Below are 26,278 nucleotides of genomic sequence, written 5' to 3' on the forward strand. Positions count from 1 at the left end.
ACAACTGAATGATATCAGAAATTGATAACAAAAGGAAATTTGGGAAATTCACAAATATGTGAAATTTAAACAACACACTCCTAAATAACCAGAGGGTCAAAGAAGAAATCACAAGGGCTATTAGAAAATACTTTGAGATGAATGAAAACAAAAATACAACACACCAAAACTGGAGTAAATGGAGTGAAAGCAGTGATCAGAGAGAAACTTGTAGCTGTAAATATTTATATTAAAGAAGAAGAAAGATCTCAAATCAATAACCTAACATTCTACCTTGAGACACTTGAAAAAAAAAGAGCAAGGTAAAACCAAAGCAAGCACAATTAAGAAAAAAAATAAATATTAAATCAGAAAAAAGGATGTAGAGAATAGAAGAACAATGGAGAAAATCAATAAAATCAAAGGTTGGTTCCTTTAAAAGCTTTTGTTAGTCTGGTCAAGAAAAATAAGATAAAAGACTATGAACTAAAGTGGTGACATTACTACTAACAGAAATAATTACAGAAATAAAAAGAATACATACAAAAATCAGCTGTATTTCTATACACTGTCAATGAACAATCTGAAAGTGAAATTCAGAAGACAATTCCATTTACAATAGCATCAAAAACTACTTCAGAATATTTAACAAAAGGAGTGCAAAAATAATATTCTAAAACTACAACACACTGTTGAAAGGGGTTAAAGCATGCCTAAATAAATGAAAAGACATTCCAGGTTCATGAATTGGAAGGCATGATGCTGTTAAGATGGCAATATTACCCAAATTGATCTACAGATTCAACATTATCCCTATCAAAATCCCAGCTGGCTTCTTTGCAGAAATTGAAAGCTGACGCTAAATTTCATATAGAAAGGCAAGGGACCCAAAATAGCCAAAACAACCTTGAAAAAGAATAACAAGTTTGGGAGACTCACACTTCCCAATTTAAAACTTACCATGAAGCAATAATAAACACAATAGTGTAGTCTGGCATAGGTCAGACATATAGATATATGGAATAGAATTTAGCACCCAGAAATAAACCCTTACATTTATGGTCGACTGATTTTAAACAAGGGTGCTGAAAACATTCAATGGGGAAAAATAATTTTTTCAAAACGTGGTACTTGGGCAACTGGATATTCACACAAAAGAATCAAACTGGACCCCTATCTCACACCATAATCAAAAATTAACTCAAAACAGCTGACTGACCCAAATGTAAGGGCTAAAATGACAAAACGCTTAGAGGGAAACAAAGAGGTAAATTTTTGTGACCTTAGATTAGGCAACGATTAAAAAAATAGATAAACTGAACTTCATCAAAATTAAAAACACTTGTACTTCAGAAGATGCCTTCTAGGAAGTGAAAAGAAAACATATGGATTGGGAGAAAATATTTGCAATCATATATCTGATAAGAGATTTTTACCAGAATACATAAAGAACTCTTACAGCTCAAAAATTAAACGACAAACAACACAAAAACGGGGCAAAGAATTTAAAGAGACATTTCTCCAAAGATATACAAATGACCAGTAAGCACATGAAACGAAGGTCAACATCTTAGTCATTAGGGAAAGTAAATCAAACCCACAATGAGATATCACTTCATACCTAACAGGATGGCTAAAATAAAAAAGACACACAATAACAAGTATTAGCAAGAATGTGGAGACATTGGAGCTCTCGTACTTTGCTCAAAGGAATGCAAAATGGTGCAGCTACTTTGGCAGTTCTCCAGAAGTTTAACTATAGAGTTACCATATGACCCTGAAATTCCACTCCTAGGTACATACACAAGAGAATTGGAAAAATAGATTCACACAAAAACTTGTTCAGGAATGTACACAGCAGCATTAATCATAATAGCCACAAAGTTACAACAACTCAAATGTCTTTCAACTTATGACTAGATAAGTAAAAGTGATATATCCACACAACAGACTAATACTCAGCAATAAAAAGGAATGAAGTACTGATACATGTGACAACATGGATAAACCTTGAAAACATTACCCAAAGTGAAAGAAGCCAGTCACAAAAGGCCATATCTTGTATGATTCCATTTATATGAAATGTTCAGAATTGGCACATCCATAGAGACAGGAAGTAGATTAGTGGTTGCCAGGCTAGGTAGGGGTGGGTTAATGAGAAGTGACTACTAACGGGTATAGGGTTTCTTTTGGGAGCCATGAAAATGTTCTGAAATTAGATAGTGGTAATGGTTACAAAACTCTGTGAATATGCTAAAGATCACTGAACTGTATATTTAAAAGATAATTTTACGCTATATGATTACATCTCAATAAAGCTATTATAAAAAGCTCAATTCGGGGCATTCTTCTATAAGAGTCCTGAGTAACCAGCCTCTACTTGAATACTTGTAATGATAACACTCTCTCATCTACATAGGGTAGACTGCTCCATTTTTGGACAGTTCTTTTGAAAATTGTTTTCCTAACCATTAAACTCCCCACCATCTACCACAGTACCCAGTACATCAGAAGGGCTCCTATAGTAGAATAAAATGCTGGATCAACATTTCATAGTGATATTTTTAAATGAAAAAAGTAACATGAGAGTATATTATGTAACAGAGCTTCTATCATAATCCCATTTAAGTAACTAAGAATGTGCAAATTATATATACCTAACATATATTTAATATAGAGAATATGTATCATATATAATCTTTCATATGTATAGAATATTTCTTGATGGATATTTAAAAATCTTTAAGTAGTTACTTCTGAAGAGTCTTAGGGAAAGGGAGGTTGCAATAAGACCTTTATTTTTCAACTATAACCTTCAGTACTGGTTTAATTTTTTTTTTACCATAAGCAAATATTATAATAGAATTTTAAACAACTTAAATTTTAGGAAAAAAATTTATTTTTGATTTGGGTGGTAATCCCTGATATTCCAGTTCACTATCTGTTATTTGGGTCCTTATCAGTGCAAACTCCCTGAGAAAAGACCCACTCTGTTCTGTAGCTAATGCTCTGTAGGCCAGGCTCTAAACAGGCGGTTGGAAAGGGCATCTGAGGTTCCACTGACAGCCGTCTGCCGACTGTAATTGTCACTGAAGACCAGAAAGTCTGCCTCCAAGTTGCAAGCACCATTTTTCCCTTACCTGAATCCTGTGCAAAGAAACCAAGGGCTCCCTCGGGCAAACTCCCTCATTCTCCATCTGAATCTCCTCTCTGGCAGCCAAGTCAGCCAAGTCAGTGTGCAGCCTGCAGCTCAGGGCTGTGAGCTAGTGGACTAAATAAATAATTTACTAACTACTTGGCTGCCCACACAAACATGTATGTCTCCCTGTTCTATGCCAGACACGAGGTCTGCCCAGATGGAGTTTATAGTTACTACATCAAGACCTTCTGAAGCTACTGCAGAGTCTTTCAAAACCCCCAAAAGTTTAGGTCTTTGATCTTGAAGCCCCACATCTTTAAGAATCTGCCTCCAAACTTCAAGACTCTCTGGAGGAATTCTTAGACTAATAGGGCTATTGCCGGTGTCAGCATAGCATAGCTGGCTGGTCCTAGGCCTAACATTTTAGAACTAGAAGGCACCTCATTCAATTTAACCTTATAAATGGGGCAACCAAGAGACTTCTTTAAGGACATGTTATTAGCTCATGGCAGGCTCAGGTTTCCTGACTCCTAATCCAGTTTTGGTCACTCCTCTCCCTCTCTGTGGCCTGTGACTTCCTCCAGACACTTCTTGGAGCAAGCACAGCCCCACTCCTTCTCTCCTATCACTCCCATCACCTAAGAAGTCCAGTGGTCCTTCACACTGCCTTAAGAAAGGCCTCTGCACTCTGTGTTGAGAGCATCCAGGGCTTACTCTTTGGTTTTCCCCTTAGGATTTCAGTGGGTTTTGACAACTGGAGGTGGGAGGAAGGCTGTGAACAAAGGATGGCAGTTGGGTAGGTGGACTGGACAGTGATTAATCAGAGACTGAACTTGTACACAGGGAGGGGTGGCAATAAACCTGACACATGTTTGCCCCCCATACTCCAGTTCCTTAAAAGTCAGCTTTCCCAAAGCCCATTCTCACTATGCCTCACCATGAATATATGACTATTTCATCTCTAAGGTTAATTCAAGCATACCTTCTGGATCTGCTCCAAAACCATACAAACTCCTAGGGTGTTCTGAATAGAAGCATGGTACGGCTGGGGCCCAACTTCCTGTCCCCTCACAGGCTGCAAGGATCCAAAACTCCCTTCCTGGGACTAAAGCAATGGGATATTTGGAGGATACCTGATTCTTAGAGGGACGAGATGAGGGAGAGGGAGACAGAATGGGAGAGAGAAAGAGAAAGAGAGAATTCGTTATCTGATTATTAGTGATCTGACGGACCAGGTGCCCAAGTTACCACGTTGCCTAGAAAAGCAAAAATTGTCATTTAAATAGCTTCTCCTCAATCACCTCTCTCTGCTCAACACTAGCAATTATCCCTGCTCTACATTAGAAGTCAGTCATAATTATGAATACAATGTTACAATGCTAATCTGTCACAAAGTGAAATTAAATATCTTGCAAACCATGTAGAATTTAATGGAATCAATTAAAGGCTTGTTAGAAAGCAGAACTGCAGACCATGTCACTGGCAAATGAGGATCAGGTAGATTTGACCAGTAAAAGATAGAAAAGGGAAAATCAGCAAAAGATGGAAGGATAATCCACTTGAGAATAATTTAAATATCAAAGTGTGAAAAAAAAGGCTTGGATAAAAAGTGAAGTTTTGGGATATTTTTGCAAAAATGAGTCTTTCTAAGAGAGTGCTAAAAGTCAATCACAAAACAAAGGAGGTTTAATTGTGCTATTATACAGTTCTGTCAACACAATTAAGCTGAAAAGTTAACAGTTCTTTTGTTGTGTATTTATTCTACAGTTTAGTGCATAGTTGCGATGACAACCTAAGCTTCTTAACTAAAAAGTGAAAATAAACTTAGTTTCATCCTTTCCAGTTTCATTTTATTTATTTATTTATTTTTGCGATACACGGGCCTCTCACTGTTGTGGCCTCTCCTGCTGCAGAGCACAGGCTCTGGACGCGCCTGCATTGGCAGGCGGACTCTCAACCACTGCACCACCAGGGAAGCCCTCCAGTTTCATTTTAAAGGTAAGTTTCCAATCAAAAATTTTTACTGTGAAATTTTACACCCCTGTTTTCTGTGCATTTATTTACATTGGTCCTTTCTCTAATACCAACCTCCTCAGGTAACGAAGACCTCCTGAGGGTTCCACAGTCCTCAGTGTAACTGCCACCTCTCTGAATTATGCACCCTTAGCCACATTCACTCGATAGGTTGTTATAGAAACACACAGGTAATTGTAACATAACCAACATGACTGAGCCCTGTTTACCAGGCACTGTTCCAAGTACCCCATGTGCATTAACTGGTGAGGAAGCGGAGGCACAGAGAAGTGTAAAAACTTGCCCCAAGTCACACAGCTAGTAAGTGATGGATGGCACTGAGTTTGCCATGTGGCTGCAGAGACCACGTTCTTTTCCACGATGCCATAAACATATCACGTGCATTTGGACTTGACTTCGTGAGGGAAAGAATACTGATTCTCCTTAAGGAAGAAAAGATGTTCTAGAATTATCCCTGAGCTTGGACTCACCTGGCCGTATTTAGGTTCCGATACAGCTGCCCAAGGGACTCCAGCAGCCTCCCCTCCATCTCCCGGTCCCTGAGTTGCTGAGCCAGGGCCAGCCAGTGCTCGTGGTAGGTGATACATGCCTCGGGGCTTGGGGACACAGAGCTGTAGAAATGGCAGAGGGATTTGGTGACCTGAAGCTGACCTGAACATAAAGCAGGAACACGGATGAGATGACTGGAGATAGGACAAAGGAAAAAATGTCTTCTAACACTTATTTCTAAAGCATCCCAGCAGCACGGGATATACTCACTCTTCAGGTGTTGATGCCTTAATCCAAACAGCAATGCCATTTCGTAACAAAAGCGGCCACTGGCCAGCTGGTGTCGATACACCTCAACTTGGGCCAACCAGAGAAGCACCTGTACTAATTCCATGTCTGTCTCCATGCTGGCCTGGAGTTTAGAATAGAGTTGCACAGCCTGCAGAAGATAGTCCCTGGCTGGCTGCTGAGTCCAGGATTTAAGGGTCAGATGGCCAAGATTGGCCAAAGCCACCGCCTGGTTGCGCACATCCCTTGCCTCCTGAGCTCTGTTCAAGGCCCAAAGATAGCTGTTGGCTGCCCTGTTCACCCGGCCTTCACCTTGAAGTGCGAGTCCCAGGAGGTTCTGGACCACTCCCTTTTGGGTAACACTCTCTGTCTCCTTCAGGGAGTGTAAGAGTGGCTCAAGGATGTCCAAAGCCTTCTTTGCCTGGCTGGCTAAGAGATAGGCCCACGCCAAGCAGAGGGAAGACTCAAAAGCTTCCCGCTCACTCAGCAGCTGGCCTAGCATCAAGGCTTGGCTCAGGTAGTGGATGGCACCATCAGGAGACCTATGCTGGAGGTACACTTTGGACAGGATGAGACACAGGGTCCTCTGGGTGCTCTGATCCACCTGCTCCTCACAGGCAGCCAGTGCCTGCCTGAGTGCTGGGCACGCCAGGGCAGAAACTTCACCCCAGCTTGGGGAGGGGATGCCAAGGAGCTTGGTGGTGTTCTGGAGGACCAGGTGGACCTGCCAAATTGGAAGGGCCATCCCTTGGGTGCTCTGAGTACCACGTTGCCGGACAGAAGCCACCGCAAGGTGTGGCAGGTATTTCTTGTCATAGAGAAAACTCAAGATAGTGGTTGCAGCATCCAAGGTGGGAGGGTGTCCAGAGAGGAGCTGCAGGCGCTCAGCGAAGGGCAGGACCTCATCGTGCTGGCCGAGGATTAGGAGCAATCGGACGGCCAGGAAGCAGGCTCTGGCCTCCAGGGGGCAGCTGCCCGACACGATGCCCTGCCTCAGCACATAGGCCACCACATCCAGCTCACTCTTGGCACTATACTCCCGGTCAGGCAGGCAGACCAACATGGCACCTGCCTTTTCCAACAGGCCCGAGCCTTTATGCCTCAGCCTCTGCCTCAGGTAGATGGCCGCCAAATTGATGTACAGGGCAGCCGCCAAGGATAGGTCCTTAAATGCCCCGTTGAGAATGTGGATGGCCTCCTCAAAGTACACCCTGGCCTGAGAGAGTTTGACCTTCCTAACGCTTAGCCGGCCCAGGAGGAAGCAGAGCCGGGCATGGGCCCAGGTCATGTGGCTGCGCTTGGCCCACTTCCTCGAGGCCTCCAGGTAGGCCACGAGCTCATCCTCCTCAGAGTAGCTGTAGAAGGAAGTCGTGAGGAAAGAGAAGGAAAAATCATAGAGGCTCTTAAAGTGGTCAGCATAACCCTCGTGATCCAGAAAAGCCAATATGGGGGTGAAGTTCTCAGCCTCCTCCTCCTCCTGACCGGTGTTCAGGTCCATGAGCAGCTCCGGGTCATCGAGGTCATCAGGCTCTGGCAGGTGATAGGTGTCTGAGGAGGCTGAAAGGAGCTCCTCCTCCAGGCTGGAGTCCTCGGAGCTGCTGGACTGTCTGGAGCCCACGGCCTGATGCTCCTCCCAGGCTCCACCAGGCCGGGTCTCCTTGAAGCCTTCGGGCTGGGACGCTGTAAGGGACAGGCAGAATTGAGCAACTCTAAGTACCTGCAACTATGGTGGCCAGCTCTTGGCAAGAGGACAGGACGCTATCCTGGAGGGATATCCTGGACAGGACTGGAGGTCAGGTTCAGCATGATCTCTACTCACCGCTCAGATCGTTTGGAAGACTCTGGATGGATTCAAACCCACCTGGATAGAGATGAAGGACGAACCTATGTTAGGTCAGAATGGCCCAGCATGCTTATGCCTACAGGTGCTCCCTGACCAGTGGCCCCTTAGGACACTTTGTGTTTCAGTTTCAGACCATCTGCCATCCCTAAGGTACTAGGCAGCATCTTCCCTTCACCATCAATGCTGCAGGGACCTGAAGATCATCTTGTTTAACTCACTCACCTTACAGTTGGGAACTGAGGTAGAAACGAGAACAGAGTCAGAGAAGAAAAGCCAGAAACATGAGCTCTATGACAAGAGGTGTGGGTATGGGTGGGGGGGCAGGGGGTGGAATCTGAAGGCCCAAATGTCTCAGCAAGTTTATGACAAAGCCATGAACAGAACTCCAAGGGCAGCGCACTCTGTGGCACGTGGCACTGCCTCCCATTTATGTATGTACAGCCTTCTTCCTTCCTCCATTCATTCATCATCCATCCACTCAACAGACAGACTCAGTGTGCACAATGTGCTTTGTAAATTTGACAGCATGAGGCGACCAAATGTAAATAATGAAGAAAAGAAGGTAAAGAAGCATCTACAGTTCCTAAGTTTTGTTCCCTAAAGTACCTTGGTGGGATGAGGTGGGAGAAGGGACGGTCTTGAGCAGTTTTAGACGTTTTGAGTTTGCGGTACTTGCAGGAGCTCTAGCAGAGAATGAAATAGATCTGCAGCCAAGGAGAAAAGTGGAGACTTCCAAATATGGATTTGTGACTGACAACAGGTCACAAAGAGTGGGACAAAGTCCCAGAAGAAGGATTTGGAAGGAAATACAAAGCAGGTGGGGGAGGAGTGGGGAGAGGGGATTCGTGAATGAGCCAGAAAAACTTCAGCATTTACTTGCAGATGGGAGCCAACGAAGGAGACTGAAAAGGCAGTCTGTAAAGAGAAAAGAGGAGTCAAGGAGACCAAGGTGGCTTATGGTGCAGCCACCTAACATAACAAAAGTGAAATAAGACAAGGTGAGAACCAAGAAGTCAACCTGGGGTTTGGCAGCAAAGAAGTTGACCCCCTTGGCTAAAGCAGCCACAGTGGAGCTTGTGGAGGCGAAGGCCAGGTTCATGCTCCATAGGACAAGGGCTGCTATAAAGAAGATTCTACCTCTTCCTGGCAAAGAAGCAATAGCCAGCCACCTGTGCCTGCACTCTGAGCTCTCCAGTGCACTTTGAGGGTAGCAGGCCCCTCACCAAGTCAAGCCTCCACTTGCTATTCTCTAGGGAAGGCTTCCTCTGTGAGTGTCATTGCACATACTTAAGATCTGTAACCCCCAAAGGTCCCACAGCCAAACACAGCAGAGCTAGAGAGCTGGACTCTGGAGAGCTGTTCATGCACCTGGCCCTCCCTGACGTTGCGGAACACGTGCCAGTCTTATGCAGTCATTTCTCTGCAGGCCAGGACCACCGAGAGCACAAATGATGCATGAGTTACCAAAAAAAATGCTTCCTCTGGGAAGAAGAATTACAGGGCATAGGCCTTGGGGGAGTTGGAATTTCCCAGTAGGATGCACCCTCTGCTGGTTGCCTTGGTGCCAGGGATAGCCTGTGCAGCCATAAAGCGCAGCCCTGCACCCAGCAGAGTTGCACTCCTGGTCTGTAGATAAGAGCTAATGGACTGCCTGAGACCTGCCCCTGGACCTCTCTCAACCACTGGATCAACGATTGGCAGATACCCCAGATCCAAGCCTGTAGCCACCCTGCCTTCAAGGCAGACCCCAAGTAGTCCTTGATTTTTAGACCTTTCAGACCTCCTGCCTACCAGGCTGCATTCACAGCTTCAGCTTCCTGGCTCAGCCTGGTGGGGCAGTGTGATCGGCTTGCGGCGAGAAAGTGCCGCCAGGGCTAGTGCTGATGCCTGGGTGAGGTGCTCTTCACAAATGTTCCTGTGCCTGGGAGAAGCTCTGCAATTCCCACCTCTGCTCCGGGAGCTGGCCTGAGGGTCCCTTCTGCAGAATCTCTGGCTGCACCCATGAAATGTGTTGCCATCTAATCTGGCCATACAGGGGTAGACACACCATCACCATCACTGAAGAGATAGGAGAAACAGGAATCCCTCCTCAAACCCTGTCAATGAATGCACTTCCTGACACAGAGCAGTGGGCCCCTCCCAAAGTAAAAGAAAAGAGTATCATTCATTCACTCAGTCAGTCATTCAGACACTGCTGAAAACTGTGCTAGGCACTGAGGTCCCTCACCCACGCAAAGCTAACACATCCGACAGTCCAATGTCATTTTGTGTCAGGGGCAGTGTGGTGAAGTAGGGATTGTCCTGACGAGAAGATAGGGGAGGGCAGTTCTTATCCTGGCTCAGGCACTAATTCACTTGGGCCTCAGTTTCCTAATCTGTAAAGTAAGAGGAGAAGTCATCTCTTAGGGTCCTTCTAGCTATGACATTCTATGGCTCCACCTTTATTACTGGGGAGCCAGACCTACTTCAGCCCTAGAAGGAAAACCCTCAGCCACAACTCAGGAAGTTTTCTTCTCCAGGATTAGAATGGGAGGCTCAATATAGCCAGCCTCCCATGCTATAGCTGAGTTGATTTCATCACATCTCAGAGTTTCTAGGCAGCAAGTCCCCCTCCACTCCAGAACTGTCTGAAATGCAAAGTGAAAATGCTGCTAATCAAATATGACCCAGGTCATCAACGCAACCGTGGTCACAGCCTCACATTCATGCATAGGATTATACTTTAGAGATATTCTGTTTCTAGTTAGGAACACCCCCTTAATCTTGAGGAGCCCGGGCTTTCACAGGGTCTGAGGAGCGAACACTCACTAAGCCGGTAGACAGACGTTATGTCAGTCTGAGCAAGCGTGTGGAGGAAGCTGGCACACTCAGCTTTCCTGTCACTTCCCGGGACCCCCAGAGAGCATCTTTCCTCATCACTGAAAAAGGTGGAGTTCTTGCTCCTGTATTGAGGCAAAAGACATGGACACAGATCAGTGCAAGGTTCCAGACACTACCCCTTCTCTTTTCGCCCTAGGATGTAGTGAAGGACACAGAGGAGCCATCAACCCACGTGCCCAGAGCTGAACTCAGACTCCTCATCTCACTGTTGTATAATGTATTTATTTATACTGCCAAGGAAGAAGAGCTGGTAGCACCTCATCTGTGCAGAACTGACCTACGCCGTTGCTGAATTGATCAAAGTGGCGATGAAAACACCCCTCCTGTTAAAACGGCATCTCCCAAGAAAAATAAAGCCCCTTCCTTCGACTCCTACCCATTCTTTGAGACCACATGGTGACTACTTTTAAGGGAAGATATAGGAACTGGCTGCCCTAAATGTAAGAGTTGGAAAAGGACCACTAAAAGATGTTTCTTTGACAGGTTATTTCAAGAAAACACTCGGGACTAATGACACAATCCAGAGGAACAATGGAGAAAACTTGACTGTGGTCAGAATGAACCTTTCACATTGGATGTTGACATCTGATTCCATGACACAGAACAGTGTTATGTAGCATTAAGATAGAGAAAGGAGGGCTTCCCTGGTGGCGCAGTGGTTGAGAATCCGCCTGCCAATGCAGGGGACATGGGTTCGTGCCCCGGTCCGGGAAGATCCCACGTGCCGTGGAGCGGCTGGGCCCATGAGCCATGGCCGCTGAGCCTGCGCGTCCGGAGCCTGTGCTCCGCAACGGGAGAGGCCACAACAGTGAGAGGCCCGCGTACCGCAAGGAAAAAAAAAAAAAAAAAGATAGAGAAAGAAGGCTAATGTGTGGGAAGGGGGTAGAAGGAGGGCCAGGGGGCTGGAAGAAGTGATTATAAATAATAGAGTTCTGTATATTCACTCTATTGTATAAACTAATTGTTAAAACTAATTTGCTCACTAGAGGTCTGTCATAGAATCAAAGAATATGAAAATTAGAAGTGCCTTGGAAAGTATTCAGTCCAGTGCCTATTTGGACAACACTTAATATCTCTTTCAGTTCTAAATATTCTTTAAACTTTAGAATCCAGTTTTAAAACAAAAATAACTTAGAAGCCTAAGAGTTAATAACAGCTAACACTTGGGAGGGGCTTATTATGAATCACACACTATTAACTCATTTAATCTACACAGTTGCCCTATGATACAGGTACTATTCTTATCCCCTTTTTTCAGAGGAAGAGACTGAGGCACAGAAAAATAAAGTTGGTAGTTAGGGAATGGTAGAGCAGGACGTAAGTAGGATGTAAGAAGAGGTTCTCTCTTTCAAGCAGGGTTAACGGAGGGGCTGGGATGGAGTGCCATGGTCTGCCACTTACCCATTATCCCCATAGCTCAGATAAATGCAGTTGGAAAGTCAGTGATGAGAAAACTAGCCATTAATGTGAACTGCTCAAGGTCACACCTCTAATTAGTGGCAGAACTGGCACTAAAGCTGTGTCCTGACATCTATGGCTCTTGACACACTTACTGAACCCCCATCTCTCTGGCTTGACCTCCAGATTCTCCCCAGCACTCTAAGAGCTTCCATCCTCAAAAGAGCATGTAATTGAATTCTACATCTAAACTCATTTGAGATAAAAAGAATATGATCCCAAATTTCTGTAGAACACTTGAATTTTACAAAGCATTCCTGAATTTACTATTTCATTTACTCTTCATAATAATCCTATGATGTAGGTATTTTTATCCATATTTATAGATGAAGATTCAGAAAGTAATTCAGTGCCACGCTCAGAATTACACAGCTAGAAAGTGGTAAAGCTGACACTGAAGCTGAGGTCTTCTGCCTCTGTGTCCATTGCCTCATGGCTGATCTGCTAATGTCCTGAGTCCCAGATACTTAGAGTCTAGGAAGCTTGACAAATTACATTAGGGCTCTCCCAGCATGGAGACAGGCTTAGAAGGAGTGTGGCAGAGCTTCTAGAAATACGGCAGGCTGACGTGCTCCACACAGGGATACTGAGAGTCTTCTAAGTCACTCTGGCCAAATACAAACACTTTGTCTATTCGGATAAAAGGCCTGCCTGAGGTTTAAGAATGGGTTTTCCAGCTGCTGTTGCTGTGAAATTAGGAAGCTGATGTTGAAATCTGGGCTGTAAAAAAGGAAACCCACAAAAATTTGCTTCCACGGATAAGCAGGATCCCTTTCCCATGTGTCAGAGGCAAAGACTAAATCTGACTCAGAAAACAGCTTCTGAGAAATTTCATTCTCAATACACTGCCAATTTGGTTAAATGAATAAATCAAAGAATACATGCATGGATACATAGATACATTCATACATGCATTCATATGTACAAACAGGGTACAAACACTTCAGGAAGTAATACACCAGTACAGGGAGGAAAGCTGGGGGAAGAAGATGGAGATTTCAGCAAATGCTGGACCATCTTCAGAAACCTGACCCTAAACAAACACAGACTAAGAGTGACACCCAGTGGCCTGATCACAGAGACAGCACAACACACAGGGATGGTTCCCCGCACTTCCACACCCTGGCTGCTGCTAGCAGGTTGTTTGTGGGGTTTTCCTCCAATTGCTGTGTTTCGGGGGTATCTATAATCTAGAGAGTGATTTCTAGAGTGTGCAATGAGCCAGTTCTCCTCTTCTCTCCCTCTCCCACCCCTCCGTCTCCTGTCCACTTTCCCCTTCCCTACCGAATGTGCAATCTCTGGTGCATGGGGTCCCACGGGTGACCAGGTAGAGGCCAACAGGCAACTCTGTGCAAGTAAGGAGGTTTCCTGACCACTTGGATACAGGGGATGATATTCTGCAGGGTGAGTGTATCCTGTACAACTAAGCCAGCTAAAATGTGATGATCAGATTAATTTAGTAGTACTGGGTTATTGTCATTTGAGGCATGATATGAGGTACAGAAGTTCAATATAATTGATTAAATCTGACACCGGCCCCCAGTATCCTGTTAAAACTGCCTCTCAGAGATTACCACCCACAACAGTAACAGCAATAAGAGTTAATGTATATTGATCATACACAAACACACACACGCACACACACACACACATACACACACACACACACACACACTGTGCCAGGCACCATTCTAAGTGTTTTACACGTATCAGCTCATTTCAACTCAAGACAATCTTATGGGCAAATACTAACACTGTATGCATTTTACAGATGAGAAAACTGAAGCTTAGAGAAACAAATTAACATATCCAAAGTCACCCAGCTGGTAAGCTAATGGAGACACACGATGTGTTCACATGGCCACAAATGCCTTCCAGGAAGTCTGGCTCTGGAATTCTTTATTACTGACCTATGCTGCCGCCCAATGACCAGTGACCTCCCCAGGGCCCGTGACTTCTCAATGGTCAATTTCAAAGGCCTTCCACAGTGTTAAGCATCCCCCACCTCCCACATGGCTGGTTCCTCCCCCTCAGCTGTCCTTCTTTCTTCCTCTGATACATTCTTCCTTCCTCTGCTCTATAAATGGTTCTTCCCCATGGAGTCTCTGTTCTTTTTATTTTTCCTCCCTTTCACTAGGACCTCAGCTGCAGGACTCTGTTTTTGAAAAAGAACCCTAGGGGCTTCCCTGGTGGCGCAGTGGTTGGGAGTCTGTCTGCTAATGCAGGGGACACGGGTTCGAGCCCTGGTCTGGGAAGATCCCGCGTGCCGCGGAGCGGCTGGGCCTGTGAGCCATGGCCGCTGAGCCTGCATGTCCAGAGCCTGTGCTCCGCAACAAGAGAGGCTGCGATGGTGAGAGGCCCACGCACCGCGATGAAGACTGGCCCCCGCTTGCCACAACTAGAGAAAGCCCTCGCACAGAAACGAAGACCCAACACAGCCCAAAGTAAATAAATAAATAAATAAATTTTAAAAAGAAGAAAAAGAAAAAAAAAGAAAAAGAACCCTAGATTTAACATCAGCAATCTGCAATTCCAGACCCAAGCCATGGTTCAGCTGTTTCACTCCGGGGGTCCTCAACTACTCCTGCAGTAAATTAAGGGGGTAGTTTTAGCAGCAGTTCTCACTTGGGCTGCACACCAGCCCCATCTGGGGAGCTTTTACAACCATGGCTGCCCAGGCCCCACGCAGACCAATGAGAATGAACTGCTGGGGGCAGAACACAGGTATCCGTATTTGTAAGCTCCCAGAATCTCTAAAGTGTGTTGACTGGTCCTAGCAGTGCCCTCTCCTCTCCATTCCCCTTGCCCCTTCCCAAATGCCCCGAACCTCAGCTTTCTCATTGGTCTTCTGCCTCCAGGCTCTCCCCTGACCATGCACACCTCAGCCAAAGCCAGGGCTGGCTTCCTAGACAGAAGTCCCAGTCACATCATGTCACCCTTGCTCAGATACATTCAGTGGCTCGTCATGCCCTGACAGGCCCATGGCATAGGCGTTTCCCGTCTTTATCATGGCCCCGCTGAGCCTTTGCCACACTAGCACCCTCCTGGTGACCGGCCCCCAACAACATGAATCGTTCCTCAACATCCCCCTTACTTTCCTACCTGTGACCTCCTTTCCCTATTGACGTCTGTTGAAATGTCTTACACCGTGCAAAGCTGAACTCACAGGTTACCTTTTTGAGGAAAGTTCTCTTGACACCCTTTACCTCCTTCTAAACTCTCATTGTTCTCCACACCTCTCCAGGAGCATAGTGAGTGATCTTCCTCTTATAGAGGTACCTGGGTTCCCACATTTCTGTGTAGGGAAAACGACTTTCTCTCCTCTCTCCCTAAAAAGGACAGGGCTTAGAGGAAGCTTCTGCCCTTGGTCCACTCTCCTTAGTGGCTCTTTCCACAAGGGAAGGAGTTCCAGTCGGAGTGTTCAGAGCCTTAGGCATTGCTTGGGCCGTGTTTTCCCCATGTGGAGGGCTACAGTGTCTCAAGGTTAGCCACCAACTCTGTGTTCCCTCTTGTACTTCCTGGGCCCAGGCTTTCTACTGTTGCTATCCCCATGCAGGATGCCCAACCAGAGAGACTGGGCAGTACTCCAGCACTCCATGACAGGGTGGATGGAGCAGGCTGGCCACCTGCTGCTGACTGGTCATGTGGTGGCTCTGCTCCTCAGAACCAGCCCTTCTATACTTAAGGCAGGAAAGAGTAAAAGAGGCACTCTGCCATCCTGGCCAACACTGACTTCCCATACATTAAGCTTTCAGCAGACAGACCTATGTGGGAGGGACTCTCCATTCACTAAGCTGCAGTCTATAGGTCCCTGTGTGTGTACTCCCCTGATGGGGCCCCTTGATTGGGTGGGAAAGGCTAAGAGCAGGCCCTGGGTTTGGGGGGCTGTGCTTCTCTCCTTGCACAGAGGAAGGCCTCAATGACCATCTGCTGAAATGAACTGAACTGACTCCTTCCCTGATCGCTCATATTTTCTTTCCTATCACTCCTCATGTCGCCTTGATTGTCAGAATGTGCTCCTCTGGGTTCATGTTACCAGGAAACCCTGAAGCTCATCTTCAAACCTGCTCAGAATGGGACAGGACCAAAGGGTAAGGTGGCCCTGCTCCAGCACATCCCAGAGGGTCTGTGTGTCATACTCACATTGGGGAATAAGAATCAGGATCTATGTTCCTGGTGGGGACAAAGCCCACTTCTCCTGAGAGCACTGACTTCCCAATGAACCACTGAAGCCCAGGAATGACAAAGCCGATGATCTCAATGCTTTCTCCCTGGTGGAAATTCAGTTCATCCTTTTCTTCCCTCTCATATTCTTTCCAGGCCTTACATTTTCCTCTACCTGAGGGAAAACAGCACACAGGTCAACCAAATAAGGCAGGAACAGCGGAGCCTTCCACTAGCTTCCAGTGTAATATGAAATGAAGAGTTCCCAGACTTTAGAACTTTAAGGACCAGTAAAATTTCTCTGCCCCCCTCAAAAAAATAAATTGGCAGGAATGATATAGGGTAACTGGCTTTTCATTTGGCCAAGCTAGGAAATTCAAAAAAGGAACTCCCATCCACTTTTACCACCGTTTTATAAAAGAAATTTTAACAAACGTAGTAAATATAATCTCAGAATACTAGGTATACCTTAAAACAGAATAAAGGTAGCTTATGTCAAACTGGAAAGCTCACTATATTGTCCTACTTTGTCTGATTTGCCATTATGTAAACACTTTGCCATGACTGGCACAGATCCACAGACCAGGGTGAGGACTACTGTAGGATCTCTCCATTTCCTTCTGGCTCCTTTGGCCACTATGACCTTCAGTTTCCCCAACTGTAAAATGGGGATAATGGGAATACCTGTCTCTTACAAGTATCAGGAAGAGTTAAAGAGATAAAGTGCACAATGCCTGGTACCTAGGCAACCCTCAATACATGTTAGCCTCATATCACTGGCGAATAGAAAACAGCTGGTTACCCAGAGGGTTCTGGAAGACTCCTCTTCTGACTGTGGTCACTACCTAGCTTGATCAGCTGCCACGCTAGGATCTAGTAATGATATATTTATGAGAATTGTACTCTCCAGTTTACAAAGTACACTTATGTCCCTTTTCTCAGATCTTTCTAGGAGCCCCAAAGGGTAAGCAGAGCAACTTCTCAGAATCTCCTTTTTATAGATTAGAAGGTGGAAGCACTGAGAGGGTACGTGATTTGTCCAAGGAGTTTGTGTGTGAACTAGAACTTAAGTCTCTCCACTGCTGTTAACCCTTCTTTCCACTAATCCAGCTCTAGTTGAGGTAGCAGTTTTTATATGCCCCAGTTTCCGTATTTGCTTTAGCTCCCCTGCTAAAGCTACTGGATTTTTTTTTCCTGACATTTTTGGTCAAGTTTCTGTTGACTCTGTCTTCAGAATCAGAAGTTCCCACTGCTTTGGTAATATCTACCATGTGTTAAACACTTAGAATGTGAGAAAACTGTACTAAGTGATTTACAGATGTCATTTAGTTTAGTTTCTCATGACAACATTTAAAGTTGGTTTTACAGTAACATTTTACTAATGAGGAAGTTGTGACATTGTGAGAGCACGTCATGAACTGGCCGAGGTCACACTGGTTTTAAGTTGTGGGGCTAGAATTGGAGCCCAGAACAGGACTTCACAGCCCCATGTTCCTAACGACAAGGCCATACTGCCTCAGATAGCTAAAAGTCTTGTTTGTGGTTGATTATTAATTAGATCTAATGTCTGGGTCTCATAATTCCCTCTGTTTCTTTTTTTTTAAAGTGGTACTTGGGCTTAGAACTTTAAAACTTGCACTTTGTGCTAGGTGTGAGAAGGCAGCTCCAAGGATGAAGGTGAAAGGAATGTATATTCTAAACACATAGAAAACATTAAATTTCCTTATCCAGTAGATACATATATACTTATAGATATATGGGTATATATTTATGTGTGTATGTGTATATATAAATATACATACATACATACACATGTGTATAGAGATTACATAAAATGTACGCATGTATTTATACATATATATATATGTGTATGTATTTCATCTATTCAACAAATATTTACTGAGTACCCGCTATGTGCCAAGCATTCTTAATCTTCCTTAATTCAAGATTAACTTCACAAAACTCTGAGGGAAATTAGAAAATGTTTTGACTAGAGATTGAAAGCAGGCAGCCTGCACACCACATCTGGCCCACACAGGGCTTTTTTTTTTTCCCACATATCTTTAAATCCCTATGGTCCCTACCATTCCCTAACATCTTCCCTCCAGGCCCTCCACGCATCTGTATGTTCTGCCTGTCCCTGGAGGTATTTATATCTACAGTACAGCCCTCATCTGAGACCTCTCATTTCACAGGCAAGACAACCCATGGGAACAGATGGTATAACTGGGTTCCCCAAATTCAGTCAGCAGCAGAGGTGAGACAGGAATTCACATCCACTGACTCCAAATCTGCTGATAAAAGGAGGAGGCAGAGCAATATTATCTCCCTAATAATACTGCCTTCAACTCAGCCGTACCGATCTGATAGACGCCTGTCCAATCCCTCTTCCTGGAAAGGCCACAGCTTCCTGGATAATTCTTTAGGAACCATCTGCCAATGGAAACATGGGGTTTGCAAACATGGATTTCAAAAAATTTGAACAGTGAGCAGAATAATCCATTAAAATGATGCTGATAAGTATTCTTGTAATTTTGGTTACTTTTATTATAATAGTGGCAAACATTTAATGAGAACTTACTTTTTATCAAGCACTGTGAAAAATAAAGAAGCTCAGCAGGCCTGGGATGTTTTCTGGCTCAGCAATTAGCTTGTCAGTTAAATATCTAACAAAGGATCCCATTCCATTCTCACTGTCAGATTCTCTGCCACACACAGAACCCACAGCCTGGAATCATGCTTACTCTCACTCTCTGTTTGAGTTTACAACATCTTCCAGCAAGGATTCTGGAACTTTAGTGTGAAAAACATCCCCTGATGTTTAAGGGGAGCTTATATAAAATGCAGATTTTTGGATCCAACCTCAAGAGAGTCTGAGGAGGCCAGAGGGTATAAACTTGCAGTAGAATCCCCAGGCAACTCTGGTACAAATGGTCCCCAGTCCCCACAGTGAGAAACACTGCATTGGAGACCAGGCAGTGTATTTCTTCTTTGGTACAATGTCCATCTGAAACTTTGAGTTGTCTCCATTTCATCTAATTGTGCAAATCTTGACTTAAAAAAATAACGAAAGATAAAAAGCCCCCCACGTTTGTTCCCTCCCTGGTACCATGGATGTCCACATCTGCAAATGTGCCTACTCTGTTCTGCAGACCTCAGTGCGCTCTGAGACCCTCTCCCAGGAGGTGAGTGGCTTACTCACTGGTGGAAAGGGAGAGGCAGGGGTTCCAAGGCTGACACTGGCACCAAGCCCCGCTGACCCGTCACCAAGGACACGCCTTCCCACTCAAACTCGCCTTCAGCTGTCTTCACCGAGATTAACTCATTCTTGCAAAGTGTCAAATACTCCCCTTCCTTCTCAGCTGGCTGAGCCATGGAGCACGTGGCTCTGCAGAAGAAGTGACCTGCAGAGAATGAGAAAAGCTCTTTCCAAGGAGTAGCAGGAAGTGAAAATGGAGTATCCCACTATGTATATTTCCATCAGAGCCCAGATACTTTTCTTTCTGAAAGTAAAGTACACAGTCCAGGGGGAGGTACTACAAGAGGCCTTTGTGACCCCAGGAAAACTGGTACCAGGGAAAAAAGCCACTGAGAGGGAATTCACTTAAAATAGACACCAAAAACTCCAAATAATTCTCAAGAATGAGGTTTAATTGGGACTTCACCTTGAGAAAAAAATGAAACAAGAGTTCATGAAAATATATTTAACAGAACTTCAGTTATAATTGCAACCTCATGTTAATCTTAGGACCAAAAAAGAATAAAATTAAGTTGATTTGGGTGAATATAATTTCTCCAACTAAATTTCACAGTCATACCGTATGAAAGTTTTTCCTTCATATATGATTCATGCAAAACAATCAGAAAGGGAATCATTATGCAAAATATTCTATGCAAATATGGCTCTTTCACTGTGTCTATGATGTCATCAGTCATTAACCGGTTGGCTGCAGCCTTGATTGGATCCTTCCTTGTAAACAGACTGGTGGGTGCTCCAAACAGTTTCCCAATATCACTTTCCTCGATCTCATGAAATCATGAAGGTTTTGCAAGATCTGCAATTTTATTTTACAATCAAATTATATCACATGTTTGGAATAGTGGTTCTCAATCTTGGATGCATATTAGAATAACCTGGGCAACTTTCAAAAAATACCAAAGCCTGATCCCCATCGCTAGAGATTAACTGGCCCCAGCTGAGCCCTGATATGGGCATCTTCTTAAAATTCCCGGGTGGTTCTAACATCAGACAATCAGTGAGACTGGCCTACACAGCTGTTCATGTGATATTGATGTTAAACTGAGAGAGATGGTTGAAGTAATATTGTAACAGGTGGGTTCATTTGTGAATATTTTCATGTTTGAATGGTTTTTGCCTCCCTTTGTATCCTAATTATTTCAAGGACTCTGATAACATATATCCAGATAAGACCCCCATCCCCACCCCTACACCATGCTCACCTTCCTGGATCAGAAGTCCCAGGTATATTGTTTCCAGGTGTTTATCATCTACTGACACGTGGATCTCTGTATCCTCCACCAGTCGGCAGTTAAGCCAGTACTTGTGATCAAAGAGGAGATGCTCCAGGCACATGGATACGTAGCCTAAGAAGTCAAACCAACAAGATTCCTCAAGGGCATGATTTCTGCCATTAGCTGATCATTAGGGTGAGCAATTTCCCTCCTGAATTTCTCCCCCAGACCTCCATACCTAATCTGACTCCACTTAACTGAATTAGAAGAGCATAAGAGGGGTAGCTAGAAAATTTCTAAAATGAATTGATTCTTCTCAGCATCTGTTGGGAAGTACAAATCATTTTTAAATGATATTTATTTTCAACATATTATGGGTTTCCATAAATGCATAATAAGATTATCAGACCAAGTTACTTTTTTATAATACATCCAGGGAGGAATCTCCAAGATTACAATGTTGACACTGGGAGTTCCTGGTTCCCCCTTAAAGTTCTCCCGACCAAATTCGAATTCTTGTACCCCTGATGATGCAGTGGCTGGGGAGGTTCTCCATGGCCCACAAATGAGTCAGGATTTACTTCAACATCCCTCTGACCCTGCCCCTCACCCCATGCCCAGTAAGATCTCACTTGTTAAAACCAGACTAAAAACTGTCCAAACTGTAAAACTGTAACAATTATGGATAGTATTTTACACATTCCTATAAATTTAAATTACTTGTATGAAAATTTTGCTTCTTTCTAGACTTCCTCACTTTCTTAAGATGCAGAACCTGTCTCTTTCCACTCTCCGTTGTGCTGATTTAGGCCCTGTGTATCTTCTATAATGGTGCTTCACATACTTTCGTGTGCACACAAATCACCTAGGGACCTTATTAAAATACAAATGCTGGTTCAGTAGGTCTGGGTTGTGGCCTAGGATTCCATGTTTCTAACAAGTCCCAAGTGATGCTGCTGCTGCTGGTGGTCCATGGAGCACACTTTGAATAACAAGGATCTCTAATGGTCACAGAAGGAGATGTGTTGAATGGAGAGCAGAAAAATCACCATGACTACAAGAGGAGAACTTATACCTTCTAGCCAAGAGCCATCTTGACCCTCCACCCCTACACAAAATCGCTTCCTGTGTAAGTCTGCATGGAGCCCAGCATTTTGTAAGAGAAGTAAAACACGCATCAATTCAAATGGCTTCCTCTTGCCTTGCTTGGTTTTGCTTTGCAATTGTAACTTTCCTATCATGAGTTATTCTCCATGGAGAGGGCAGGTAAACTATTTCCCACCACATCGGTACTGGTGCTGTGCCCCAGTATCCTTCTTTACCTTCTAGAAAACCCTGCAACCTGAGGCCCCTTTAGCAGATAAGTCCCCCATATCTTTCTTTGACTTTTCCAAAAACATGGAACATGGATCTGGAACTTTTGAACAGCTACTTAGACCCTACTAGAGACTGTTTTCTCTTTTTTTTTTTTTTAACCATTAATTTCTAATCTAGCTCTACTTTGAATCTAGTAGATGATCAAAAACTGTTTGCCGGTTTTAACTGATTATCTAATACTCTCTTCCTGAAACAAAGAAGGGCTGCATGTGACATTTTAGGGCAATATTTGCTTTAGATTTAGTTCCAGGCAGTTTGTGATATTTCAAAGGTTAACCATCCATGTTAGACTCTACCGCTTTAAATTATCAGAGCCAGACCAATTCCTTAATGTCAAGCTCTGCAAATTGGCTAAACTGAGAAGCAGGTGCTCCTTTACCTGCCTGCTGCATGTCATACCTAAGTTCAGGTAGGTGGAGAACTTCCAGATTTCCTCCATGGTCTTGAAGGTAATGAGGAACTGGGCCTTCTGGGACTGTATACACACCAACCTAGCTGAGAGGTCCTGAGTAAAAAAGAACAGTGAGTCAGCCTGGGATGACAAAAGCGTCCTGTGAACAAGCTCACGTATATACAACATGCTGTGTATGAACTTCTTTTTTTGAGATATAATTGACATATAACATCATGTTAATTTTTAGTGTGTAACATAATGATTTAACATATGTATATATTTTGACATGATGGCCACAATAAGTTTAGTTAACATCCACCACATCACATAATTACAGATTCTTTTTTTCTTGTGATGAGAACTTTTAAGATCTATTCTCTTAGCAACTTTCAAATATACAACATAGTATTGTTAACTACAGTCACCATGCTGTATGTTACATCCCCAGGACTTTTTTATCTTATAACCAGAAGTTTGTACCTTTTGACCACTTTCACCAATTTTGGCATAGATTTTTTACATCACCAAAAAAAAAAAAAGGAAATAACCTAAATGTTCATCAATAGGAGACTGGTTAAAATGAATCACGGTTCATCCATACAATGGAATATTATGATATTATGCATCCATAAAAAAGAATAAAGAAGCTCTTTGTGTATTGATACAGGCTCCAAATATTCACTGCTGAATATTTGAAACAACAGCAGAAACAAAAAGGAACCAGAGTATAGAACTGTGTGCAGAGAATGTTATCTTTTGTGTTAAAAAAAAAAAAAAGAAGTATGTGTGAGAGGGTGGAGAATGAATCACAGAAGGCACCTTGGAAGCAAATTTGATTGTGAATCTGTTTAATAATTATTTTTACGAAGCTAGCAAACAGAAAAACCAAACCACACAAAAATAAAAAGTATCCATAATCCCTCCTCCTAGAGATCATCAATGTTAACAACTTTGTGTATTCTTTGAATCTTTTTTCTGTACATGAGTTTCTATGTAACTATTTTTATATAAATAGAATCACATTAGTAAGTTGTTTTGTAATCGTTCGTCCCTAAACAATGTTTTGTGAACCATCTCCCATGTCATTAAATAATCTACATTATTTTTAATGGTTACATATGCTGTTGTCACATTAACATAATTAATTCTTAATGTTTTCTTATGGCTAGACATTTGAGTTGTTTTAATTTTTTAACATCCTAAACAGTACTGTGATAAACATCTCATATCTAAATCTTTGTATGCACCCTTGATTTTTTTGACACAAGTGATTCCAAGAAGTGTTAATTGGGAATGCACATTTTCAATCCTAAAATGCAGGAGCCAAACTACCCTCCAGAAAGGTTGTGCCAGTTTACACACTCACAAGCAGAGAAAGAAGAGACCTGTAGTACCCCCCACCCCCTTTTTAAATACCTGAATGAAAAGGCCTGAATCACTGCCTAGACTTGGTTTTCCCCTAAAATCTTTTTTGCTTGTCCAAACATCTGGACTTGACTATAACAAGTGATGATCAGAATGTCCCTCTCCCTCCAGGCCAGTCCTACCACCAGTGATCAACCCCTGGATCCCTGTTGTGAGGGAACCCTGGAGAAAGAAGAAGAGGATAGAAGGATCCAAGGAAAAGCCCCTACTTCAGCAAAGTCAGAACTCTGGGGTTCTCCCATACCAGGCCCCAGGAGGCCCCGGATCCTCGGAGGATATAGATCCTGGCAGTCAGGGAAGAGGGTCCTAAGTAAAAACTGATTTACAAGGAATTTACTATATGCCAGGCTCTTCAGCAAGAGTTTGATGAGCAATGCCTCATTTAACTTTTACAATAACCCTATGAAAGAGTGCAATTATAGGAGTTAACCCATTCTAAGATGCACTTTTATCACATTTCACCATTTTTGAAATAAAAGAAAAGGAAGTGTGGCATCATAAATAATGGGCAGCATTTATTTTCTTTCTTAAAATAGTGTGTTTATAATCAAATGGCACCTCACATTTAACAGAAAATGGCATTGTCCCTGTTTTATACTCAAGGATGCCAGGGTGCAGACAGGGTAAGTCAAGGAGCAGTGACGCTCAAACTGGATCTCAGCTCCAACTGACTCCAGGCCTCAGCTTTGGCCCACAAGCCTGCCCACTCAAGACTCAGCCCAGCAGGCCAGTTTGCACAACCAAACCCAGCTCTTGCCTGTGTCAAAAGCGACTCAAATTAAAAGAAACCCTATGGTGCCTGTTAGTAGCTAATGCCTCCAAGTTCCTGAATTCTGGAGATTTAAAAACAAAACGACTCTGCTATTTATAACGTATCTACTGTTTGTGGAGCATATCCTACCACCCAAGCACAACACCAAGCTCTCTACAGATACTATCTCATTTACTCCTCCCAACAAACCAAACACTATATTTTTTGTTACATGACAGAATAATAGAGTATGTTTCTCTTTTTAATTTGTATCAATTCATACAGAAACTGTAAAATAACTAGAACATACTAATTTATTATGTAAAGCAATGTTCTCTTTCCCCCACCTCTAGTTGCAGCAAATTTTAAACATTCCTGACTTTAGTTCTCCTAGTAAGTACCTCCTAAAGTATAAATAATTTAGTCATACCCTTCTTCCTTGGTTTAGCACTTGAAGATATTATCTACCTACTATGAAAGATAAGAAATTGGTTTATTTTATTGCCTTTTCCTCCTCTCATTCTAATATTTATAGCTATTAATTTTTGATTAGCAATTTTGGTACTTAAAAAAAGTACACTTACCAGTGGTTACCAGTGGCTGAGGAAAGGGGATAGAGGGGAGTTACTGTTTAGTGGGTACAGTGTTTTAGTTTGGTATGATGAGAAATTCTGGAATGGACAGTGGTGATGGTTACACAATAATGTGAATGCATTTAATATCACTGGCTTGTTCAGTAAAAATTATTAAAACTGAAAATGTTATGTATATTTTATCACAATTTTAAAAAGTCAAATTCACCACATTTTTTAAAAAGTATACTTTATGAGGTAGGTATTGTAACGATTCCCATTCTACAGAGGTTAAGTAATTTGCTGAAGGTCAAAAAATTAATAGTGGCAGATTTTAAATGAAATCTTCTCTGACTCTGATTCCAAGGCTTGACCCATTCCTGCTGAGCAGAGAATGTGTACATTTTCGTTCATTCAGTCAGTCAGATGTTTTCTTGAGGGCCGACTTTCTTCCTAGCACTGTCCTAGGTGTTGGAGAGGCTGTTGTGGACAGACACAAGGTGGACACAAGGTTGCACTGCTCTGCGAAGCTCACCTTAAACAATGCACGAACCTCCTGGTCCTCATTCTCCAGCGCCCAGAGCCGCCTCCTGGCTGCTTCTTGCAAGGGGCCATTTACACACCTCCTGGAGCGGCTCTTCACACTGAAGGAGAGCGTCAGATCTTAAAGAGAACAGAGTGAGAAAGATCAGGATGGAAATGCAGAAACAGGGAAGAAAGAATTAGATAACCCCCAATGTTTCCCACACCCAACCCCTAAATTGATGTTCTCATCAGAGATTACAAGTGATCTTAACAATTCTCTGAGCACATTCTTTAAACTTTCCTCCCCCAGAAGAAAATATGCTGAAGCACAGAATGTTCTGGAATCACAGGAGTTGCTGCAGTTGGGTTGGTTATTTCTGTTTGTACAGAGTATATTCCTGCTCTGCCTGGCACTGAGGGAACAGTGCCACACAGAACCAGCTAGAACATGTATTTCCTCCTGTGGATGATTTGTGAAAGTTTCCAA

The 26,278-nt window shown here is 43.4% G+C and overlaps 1 protein-coding gene across 2 annotated transcripts in view; it reads right to left on the minus strand.

Annotated features, from left to right (window-relative positions):
* The window catches only part of SH3TC2 (SH3 domain and tetratricopeptide repeats 2), a 63,128-nt gene that overhangs the window by 17,703 nt on the left and 19,147 nt on the right, over window positions 1–26,278 (minus strand). For both annotated transcript variants that reach the window (XM_060143932.1, XM_060143933.1), the window contains exons 3-12: window positions 25,802–25,929; window positions 22,524–22,629; window positions 20,736–20,879; window positions 19,477–19,678; window positions 18,634–18,707; window positions 16,254–16,449; window positions 10,581–10,714; window positions 7,749–7,790; window positions 5,912–7,609; window positions 5,623–5,803 (exon numbers count right to left, since the gene is read on the minus strand). In XM_060143932.1, the coding sequence (XP_059999915.1) occupies window positions 5,623–5,803; window positions 5,912–7,609; window positions 7,749–7,790; window positions 10,581–10,714; window positions 16,254–16,449; window positions 18,634–18,707; window positions 19,477–19,678; window positions 20,736–20,879; window positions 22,524–22,629; window positions 25,802–25,929 (2,905 nt within the window). The remainder of the gene's footprint in view (window positions 1–5,622; window positions 5,804–5,911; window positions 7,610–7,748; window positions 7,791–10,580; window positions 10,715–16,253; window positions 16,450–18,633; window positions 18,708–19,476; window positions 19,679–20,735; window positions 20,880–22,523; window positions 22,630–25,801; window positions 25,930–26,278) is intronic.

This window comes from Lagenorhynchus albirostris, chromosome 3 (assembly GCF_949774975.1).
Source record: "Lagenorhynchus albirostris chromosome 3, mLagAlb1.1, whole genome shotgun sequence".
NCBI classification, from domain to species: Eukaryota; Metazoa; Chordata; class Mammalia; order Artiodactyla; family Delphinidae; genus Lagenorhynchus; species Lagenorhynchus albirostris.